The 9,939-nt window shown below is 36.0% G+C and overlaps 1 protein-coding gene across 1 annotated transcript in view; it reads left to right on the top strand.

Moving 5' to 3' along the window:
* The window catches only part of LOC104997409 (UDP-glucuronosyltransferase 2C1-like), a 39,130-nt gene extending 30,608 nt beyond the window's left edge, over positions 1 to 8,522 (top strand). Inside the window, exons 4-6 of the mRNA XM_010852125.1 lie at positions 3,970 to 4,057; positions 5,648 to 5,867; positions 8,000 to 8,522. Coding sequence (XP_010850427.1) covers positions 3,970 to 4,057; positions 5,648 to 5,867; positions 8,000 to 8,279 — 588 coding nt within the window. The 3' untranslated portion in view covers positions 8,280 to 8,522. The remainder of the gene's footprint in view (positions 1 to 3,969; positions 4,058 to 5,647; positions 5,868 to 7,999) is intronic.
* The last annotated feature ends 1,417 nt before the right edge of the window (positions 8,523 to 9,939 follow it).

Raw genomic sequence — 9,939 nt, 5'->3', positions numbered from 1 at the left:
TATTCTCAAAACAGACGCCACCCAAATAAAGTTACATTCCTACAGGGTGAGGGTGTAGTGGGTTTTAGTTAAGGAAAGAATTTACTTAGCCTAAGGTCTAATGTGATTAATATCAAAGGTTAATTCTATATATTCATTAATGTGTGTAAGGGCAGGGGATATGGAGACTTAGCAACAAACATTGGCTCAACAAATGAAAAACCCTTCACCAACACAATTTCTAATTAGCCCATTATATTTATACTAATAGTTTTCTAACTTCTCTAAAGAACCTGTTTTTAGAGGGTTTAAAGCATCTTGTGCCTCTCACGGTTGGGAGGCTGTGAGCAATCACATGTGGCCGGACGAGCCTGTCAGGCAGGCTAGAGAACCTTCAGAGGAGTTTGTAGGTTAAAACACTCTTATCATGCCCAGGAATTATTATTAACTGGAGCTCTAGGTTAACTCCTTCTCCGAAAGAGGTGGTGGGGGACAGCCCCCCGTAAAGTCAGAGGTGTAGGTAAGAGCACAAAGTAGTAAAGTAGGCAGGCTCTGGTTATGGGGTAGACGCTCGAGGATATCCAGGGGGACTCCTGAGGCTCGATCCCGCCTTTGCGTATGTCGAGCCTCTTTCCTCATGACCTTTGCCATGGGCGGAGTACCTCACTCTGGCCCCCAACAGTAACCCTTAAAATTTATACAGTTTTTTAAAAGTTAATTAATTTAATGTTATTTGGTTTGTAGACATGTTATGCATGACTGGAACTGTGTAATTCTGTAAAATTTACTGTAAAAATTTAATTTAATGTTATTTGGTTTGTAGACATGTTATGCATGACTGGAACTGTGTAATTCTGTAAAATTTACTGTAAAAATTTAATTTAATGTTATTTGGTTTGTAGACATGTTATGCATGACTGGAACTGTGTAATTCTGTAAAATTTACTGTAAAAATTTAATTTAATGTTATTTGGTTTGTAGACATGTTATGCATGACTGGAACTGTGTAATTCTGTAAAATTTACTGTAAAAATTTAATTTAATGTTATTTGGTTTGTAGACATGTTATGCATGACTGGAACTGTGTAATTCTGTAAAATTTACTGTAAAAATTACAGTAACCCATTTTTCAGAAGATGCAAGAGACAGTTAAAGAGTTAGGTGACATTCAATAACAAGGGAAAACAAAACAAAACAATCATTACAAGCTACACATTAAAGAAAGCTGACAAAATCCAATTTCTCTCATGGTAAAAATTCTTAAGAAACTAAGAAGAGTGAAAAAAGCCCTCAACATGATACAGAGTATTAAAAAAAAAAAAATCTAGTATCAAGCTCAATGATGGAACCTGAAAGCTTTCCTCCTAAGATCAGGAAAAATACAAGAATGGCTACTTTCACTGCTGCTATTTAACTTTTACTAGAAGTTCAGCATGGAAATGATACAAGAAAAAGAAATGAAAGCCATTCATGCACATTAGAGTGACAGGTAAAACAATGTGTATTTGCAGATGACATGATCCTATACATAGAAAATATCCAAGAATTCACAAAAAGCTGCTACTGCTGCTAAGTCACTTCAGTCGTGTCCGACTCTGTGCGACCCCATAGACGGCAGCCCACCAGGCTCCCCTGTCCCTGGGATTCTCCAGGCAAGAGTACCTACTAGGGCTAAAAACCAAATTTAACAAAAGTGTAGAATACAAGATTCACACACAAAAATCGGTTTTGCTTATTATGCACACAGTATCAATGTACACATTGACTGTGAAATTTTAAAACTTCCTTTACAAGAACAATGAAACAATTTAAATACTTAAGAATGAATCTGACCGAGGAAGTTACATATTTACATGTGGAAAACTACAAAACATTATCATTGTAAGGAATTAAAGAATGCCTAAATACATGGAAAGTCATCCTATGTCCATGGATAGGAACATTTAGCATGTTAAAATGTCAACACTATCCAAAGTAATCTATAGGTTTATTAAATGCCTATCAAAACTCTTTAACAGCCTTTTTTGTAGAAATGAAATATCCAATTAACAACCTCATATGGAATTTTAAGAACCACAAGTAGACAAACAATATTGAAAAACAAAAAAGTGAAAGGACTCACATTTTCAAACATTGAAATTAGAAACATTATAAACCAACAGTAAATTAACAGTGTGGTACTAGAAGGGTAGACATATAAACCAATGGAATAGAAGACAAATTGGAATTAACCTTCATATATATGGCTAACTGATTTTCAACAAGTGTGAAAGACCATTCAATTGGAAAAGGACAGTCATTTCTTGACACATTGTACTAATAAAACTCTGATATCCACATGTAAAAGAATGAAGACATATCATATATATATAAATTACCTCAAAATGGATCAAAGTATGAAAATTTAGAAGTAAAATTACAGCAATTTATAAGAAAATCCTAAGGGAAAACTTCATTACATAAATTATGTTATGATTTCCTAGGTATGAGGCAAAAAGAATAGGTAATAAAAGAAAAGAAAATCAGATTTCATCAAAGAATTCTCCAGGGCACAACACTGGAGTGGATAGCCTTTCCCTCCTCCAGGGGATCTTCCCAACCAGGTATCAAACCCAGGTCTCCTGCATTGCAGGTGGATTCTTTACCAGATGAGCTCTCAGGGAAGCGCACTGATATTGGAAGAATACTGGTGTGGGTTCCTATTTCCTCCTCCAGGGAATCTTCCTGACCCAGGGATTGAATCTGCATCCCTGCCACTGCAGGTGGATTCTTTAACAGTTGAGCCACTGGAGAAGCCCAAAATGATGCATGTGAAAGGGAAAGTGTCTTTTTGACTCTTTGTGGCCTCATGGACTGTAACCCACCAGGCTCCTCTTTCCATAGAATTCTCCAGGCAAGAATCCTGGAGTGAGTTGTCATTCCCTTCTCCAGGGGATCTCCCCAATCCAGGAATCTATCCTGGGTTTCCCACATTCCAGGCAGATTCTTTACCATCTGAGCTACCAGGGAAGCCCATGGGCTGTGGAAAACATTTTGTGTTTTCTCAGAAAGTTAAACATGGATATATCATACAAACCAGTCATTCTAATTCTGGCTATATATCCAAAAGAATTGAAATCATGGGCTCAAACAGCTACTTGCACACCAGTGGTCACAGCATCATTATTCACAATCATGAAATGACTGGATAAAATGTGACATATACACACAAAGAAATATTATTCACCTTTTAAAAGAAGGAAATCCTGATATGTTACAATATGTATGAACTTTGAGACATAACATTAAGTGAAATAATGTTAAGTCGGAAAGTACTGCATGATTCCACTGAGATTACCAGAGTAGTTAAATCTGCAGAGACAGAAAATAGAATAGAAGTCACCGGGGGTTATGAAGTGAAGGGAATAGGGAGTTACTGCTGAATGATACAGAGTTATGCAGGGATGATGAAGACATTTGGGATGCTGATAGTGCTGATGGTTTCATAACATTGTGGATTGTAATGCCTAATGTAAGTTCTAGTCACACAATACCTTAAAATTATAAATATCATTATGTATATTTTATTATAATAAAGACAATACTCGATTCTATATCACTACCAAGTATATAACAAAGGTCAGAGTGCTAACAAGCTCTTAGGTAAATAACATCCATCCCCTTTACCTCTGAAAATTTTGTTGCGAAATCTCCTTTACCAGAATAACCTAGTAATGCCAATACCTAATTGTTTCAGGTAAAGATTTTCCTTGTTTCCTTCATCTTTTAAGTGAGAACTTGTTAGTATATAGATTAGGATTATTGTAAGCATTTGAAAATATGATTGTAATGTCAATGGTTTAAAAACATTCGTTACTTAATCACTAAGGCATCATTGCTTGTGTAATACCTGGAGGCATTAAACCTGATTAATTCTAAGTTAACTGCCTCCTTCTGACAGGATATGGTTCTAAAAATCTTCAAATGAAGTAAAGACACTTGCCTTAACAGGTTCTGTGGAAATATGGAGGAAAGAAACCAGAAAATTTAGGAGCCAATACCCGGATATATGAATGGATTCCACAGAATGATCTTCTGGGTAAGACCAAAGAGAAGAAAATCAAACAGAAATAAATAAGGGATAATCTGAATAATTACTCAATAACAAATAAATCCAAAACATTTGTTTTCAAAATAAGAAATAAAAACCTTGATGGCTTCTTCACATTTCTTCTGGAGTTTGTTAAAGAAAAATTATCCATGACACTTGTTAAAGACTAAACTGAAGTGAAGTGCAGTGAAAGTTTCTCAGTCATGTCCGACTCTTTACTACCCCATGGACTATACAGTCCACGGAATTCTCCCAGCCAGAATACTGGAGTGGGTAGCCTTTCCCTTCTCCAGGGGATCTTCCCAACCCAGGGATTGAACTAGGGTCTCCTGCATTGCAAGTAGATTCTTTACCAAGAATCCTGAGCTATCAAAAAAAGCCCCAAAAGACTGTAAAGAACACTTTATCCAAGGCCATCAGGATGAATACTACTGCAATAGACTTTCACAGCAAATCAGAGATTGGACTCCATCTGAGTCAAAAAGGAAAAGTGGAAAATTTATAGACAAAGTACAGAGTGGATGGTCATTAGATAAAAAATTAATAAGAGTAAGCATCACAGACAAGGGGTGGGGATTCTGGAAAAAACAACTGAATCAGATTCTTGCTGAAGGCAGGCCAGAGTGATCAGGTATCAGATAGGGGGACGGTGAAGGATGAATCAATAATCAGAGAGGTGATCAAATATCAAGGTTTCAAGAGTCTAGGGAAACTGACTTCATAGGATACTTGCTAAAATTAGGTAACGCAGAGATAAAAAAGAAACCCCCAAACCAGGACCTAGCTTAGAAGAGAGTTCAGAGGAGCCTGACTAGACTTTGGTCAAGGATAGAATCTTTTTCAAGCTCTAACATAAATATGGGTTTTATAATTCTTCCACTTATGATATAATCTCTGCCTCTTCAGAATCAGGGTAAAGGAAAGTACCTTTAGATAAGGCTCTCATTACTTTTTGTATAGAATATGGCAACACCTTTCTGACTCTGTGTATCCATTTTCTCCTCTGTGTCCATCTGCCTCTCTGGACTTTCCCTGCAGTAACTATTTAGGGGGAAAAAATCTGGCAAACCATTTCATCATCTAGCATATTACGAATGGCTCCAGATTACTATAAAATTACATGCACAATTCTGTTTTCTTTAACAGGTACTTAATGAACTTGCCTTGGTCTATCTTTCTATCCTGTGCTGCCAACATTCTCATGGTGAAACCCTGCATATCTCTCCTCCCATGTCTCATTCACAGAAGCATTTTTTCTTAAATCCCTCGATCCTGTTTATTAAAGCATCATCATCCCAATTACTTGTCCAATGGCAGGTACTCTCCATCATTTAACTCTGCACAAGTTTTTCAGAGGTTTATGGAATGACTCACTTGCTGGAATCACTAATTGCTGCTTAGCCTGGAATAATCAATTGCTACTTTCTTTAGCACCTATAGGAATCTATATATGGCTTCATTGTACACAATCATATAGAAGATGCTACCTAACTGAATTAACTATTTATAAAGATATTATGGCTTTCTGTTTCTAAAACTCTTTCAATTTAGAATACTGATTTTTTTTTTTCTTTTTAGGTCATCCCCAAACCAGAGCTTTTATCACTCACTGTGGAACCAATGGGGTCTATGAAGCTATCTACCATGGGGTCCCTATGGTGGGAATCCCCCTGTTTGGTGATCAGTATGGTAATGTTGCTCGTGTTAAAGCCAAAGGAGCAGCTGTCGAATTAGACTTGCAAAGAATGACGAGTTCCGATCTGCTTAACGCTTTGAAGGCAGTTATTAACAACCCTATGTGAGTATAAAGTATACAGTTTTCTGAGAAACATTGGTATTTTAAAAGGAGTAACTGTTTCATTCAGTTTAATTCAATACTTTTATATAATCACCAGGACATATCTAACATCAAATAAATTATTGTCATATATTTCTCAAATTCTATGAAAATATTTACCTATTGTTACTGGAGAATAGATTTCATCCTCAAAGAAATGCTAAATTTATTTAAATAAGCTAAACTATTTTTAAAGAGTCACACATACTTTTGCTAATATTATTTTTTGTTCATGTGCATGCTCAGTACTAAGTCATGTCGCTCTTTTGCAACCTTATTGACTTTAGTTCACCAGTCTCCTCTGTCTGTGGGATTCTACAGGCAAGAATACAGGAGTGAGTTGCCATTTCCTTCTCCAGGGGAAATGGAGGTTTTTATATATAAAAACCTATATAATCCAGGGGCTCTTCCTGACCCAGGGATCCAACCCACATCTCCTGCATTGGCAGGCATATTCTTTACCACTGAGCCACCTGGGAAGCCATTTATTATGTCTTTAAAATTACAAATATTACTACTATAAAGAATTTAGGCAATGTGACAGAAATATAGAGAAATAAAGTTGAAAAAAATCACGTAGCTCTCTTCAGGTATCTATAACCTATTACCAGTATAGAAATATTACTTCAGATATTTCTTTGTGCTAATTTACAAATAGAAAAGAAAAAAATGTATAAAAATGGGACCAGGCTACATTTTGGGACTTCTCTGGTGGCTCAGATGGTAAAGAATCTGCCTGCAATGCAGGAGAGGTTTGATCCCTAGGTCAGGAATATCTCCTGGAGAAGAAAATGGCCACCTACTTCAGTATTCTTAGCTAGAGAATTCCATGGACAGAGGAGCCTGGAGACCTACAGTCCATGGGGTTGCAAGAGTTAGACACAACTGAAGCAACTTTGCACAGCATGCTTGGTATATCTATTCCTGAATGATTTGTTTTTATTAATTTTTTATCTGACAAATTTTTTTTTCTGTGTCTTAGAGCTATTGTTTTTTCCTTGTTTTCCTGAAATGTATCTAGAGGTACTTATTCATTAAATTCTTGTATATTAAGAAAGACCTGTCTTTTTTTTTTTTTTTAACCAAATGGTGACAGGGTTTTGCATACTTTTTTATTTTGGCTCACAATTCTGTTTCTCAGAACTTTCTACATATATTTCATTATTTTTCTCCAATTTAATGTTCTGTACTCTCTATCAATGATAAGTGCACTTCAGTGTGGGAGAATAACCTTCCTCCTCCATCTCCTTCGCAAACCCAAAGGAATACTTCCTGTAAGTGAGCCATTAAGAACCCTAAATCTAGAGCCTATTTTACAGAGAGAAATAACTCGGAAAGAGAAAAACAAAATCTAGATTTTCAGAATCTAGAAAAATGGTACTGATGAACCTGTTTACAGGTGAGGAACAGAGACACAGATGTAGAGAGGATGGTATTGTGGACTCAGCAGGGGAAGAAGAGGGTGGGACAAATTGAGAAGAGTAGCACTGACATACCATCGACTTACTCTCAGCCCTTACTTCTTGCCCAGAGGATCACATCAAGCTTCTTGTTTTCATCTGAAATGTCAGGGCCATGAAAATCTCAGACTGAAATCTTTCCTGCTGTTGTTGAAAACTAGCTCCTTTTAGCACTAATACTGAACCAGGGAGAGGGAAGAGAAGTACAGGAAGAGTTATTTTCTCATAGCTCTGCCCCTTAAATGCTGTTTCTGTCACTATTATGTTCCCAGCACCACATTCAGCAAAAGAGATAAAAATTCTGTATTCTCAAATGACATATTCTACATTCCTCTTTCTGAATCTTTAAAATGCTACTTTTAGTTAGAAATTCTCCCCTACCTCCAATTATTATAGAGACTATCCAACAAATATAGGAATATCCAACAAATTTCAGTTAATAAATTACCATATCTAGAAATATCTCAAGAGGAAAAAAAAAACTTTCATGTATATTCTGTGTTCTTGGTGATATCATTTATGACATAATATATTCATAATTATGTAATATACTTTTAATAGTATATAACAATTTTAGGTATATCATGTCCTTAACAAAATTTTCAAGTGGCTATCTATATATTCAATCCTTAGCTATAAAGAGAATGCTATGAAGTTATCAAGAATTCACCATGATACACCAGTGAAGCCCCTCAAACGAGCAGTCTTCTGGATTGAGTTTATCATGCGTCACAAAGGAGCCAAACACCTTCGACCAGCCTTCCACGACCTCACCTGGTACCAGCACCACTCTTTGGATGTGATTGGCTTCCTGCTAGCTTGTGTGGGAACTATTATATTCCTGGTCACTAAATGTTGCCTGTTTTGTTGTGGGAAGTTCGGCAAAATTTCAAAGAAGAAAAAGAGAGAGTAGTTTTTGTTTTTTTGTTTTTTTCAACAGTTGGACTAGAAACCTTGATGAAATCCATCTGAATTATCCCAGGCACTGATTTGAACAGATTTCTACTCACTTGGGTTCTTGTCCATTCCTCAGCTTATTGAGTCAAAGGTCAAACTCTCACTCCAAAAATATGCCACATGATTTATAATTATGATTTAAAAGAATCTTTTATTTAAAAACAGAGGATAAACAAATAAACACATAAAAGTTGCTACCATTAATGATGTAGTGGTTTACTTCATTCATTGCTTTCAGTTCAATCAGTTGAGATGCTGTTTGAGGCCTTACGAACATAATGAGGAATTCTATTTTCAGTACTAACCATATTGAATATTTCCTTAATATCTGACATGATTTTGGGTTCCACATTCTAAAGGAACTAGACAAGGAGTAATGTAGAGCACACTCTAGTCAGAGCTTTCCTTCCAGTCAGGATGATCAGGAACTCATAGGGTTTCTACTCCTCTGTAAAGCACATTTTACACCATCAATTTTCTTTCATATCATACATTAGATGTTGTCCCTCTTGAAATACAAAGCTTTGCTTTGTATTTGATTGAAGATTGTCCTTCATTTGGATATTAGTAATGATAACACTCATTTGATGATAATAATAGTACTTAATTTGTATTGTAACACTTCATAGCTTCAGAGAACTAGTGATTACCATATATTAGCATGGTTTTTGGTATGATGGAGCAAAAGTAAATGGCTGGAATTTAATACCCATCCTTTCAAAGTAACAATTTTTTAAACATTTATTTTAATTAATTTATTTATTTATCTTTCACTGTGTTATGTCTTCATTGCTGCACATGGGCCTTCTCTAGGTGTGGTGAGGAGGAGCTACTCTACTTGCAGTCTGCGGGCTTTTCATTGAGGTGGTTTCTTTTACTGCAGAGCACAGGCTCTAGGATACGTGAGTGTCAGTAGTTGTAGCCTGTGGGCTCTAGAGTGGGAGTTCAGTAGTTTTACTGAACAGGCTTAGTTGCCTCATGGCAGGTGAGATCTTCCTGGACCAGGGAATGAACTCGTGTCTCCTTCAGTGGAAGGTGGATTCTTAACTACTGGACCAACAGGCAAACCCTAAACTAACTTAAACATTTTTTCCCCTATTAATTTTACTTAGAACATATACATTTGGAGAGAAGGAGCAAACTTCTTAGAGCTATACTGCATATTTCCTGGGGAAAATGCATTTCTCAGAAATGCTATTTGCTGTGGGAATGATTTCTCCATTTAAAGAGAAATTCAGTGGATTTTCTCATTTCTTCCTTCACTTCCACCACTTCCCCTGGTCTTATAAATGGTCCTTTGATCACTATTACAAGCACAAGTACTTAGGCTTCTTACTAACTAGCATCTGCTGGAAATCTGCAGTAAGCTTGAAAACACAGCTTGAATTTTAATAAAAAGAGTTATCTCTTAAAAAAAAAAGGGAACATTCCCTTTCTTTCTTCTCTAATCATATAGGATCAGTTTTGGGGGGTCTGGACAATGATTTTGAATTACCCAATTCTCCCTTTTAAAAAAGATGTCTCTAATATTCTTTTCTTTTGTTCACAAGAATTGTTAATATGAGAATGTGTATCCACCTTAATAAAGAAGTAAAAAAAATTTAAAAAAAAAAAAA

Source organism: Bison bison, unplaced genomic scaffold (assembly GCF_000754665.1).
Source record: "Bison bison bison isolate TAMUID 2011002044 unplaced genomic scaffold, Bison_UMD1.0 scf7180017864308, whole genome shotgun sequence".
Taxonomy (NCBI): domain Eukaryota; kingdom Metazoa; phylum Chordata; class Mammalia; order Artiodactyla; family Bovidae; genus Bison; species Bison bison.
Note: the sequence above shows the minus strand (reverse complement) of the source record. Positions and strands in the feature narration are given on the sequence as shown.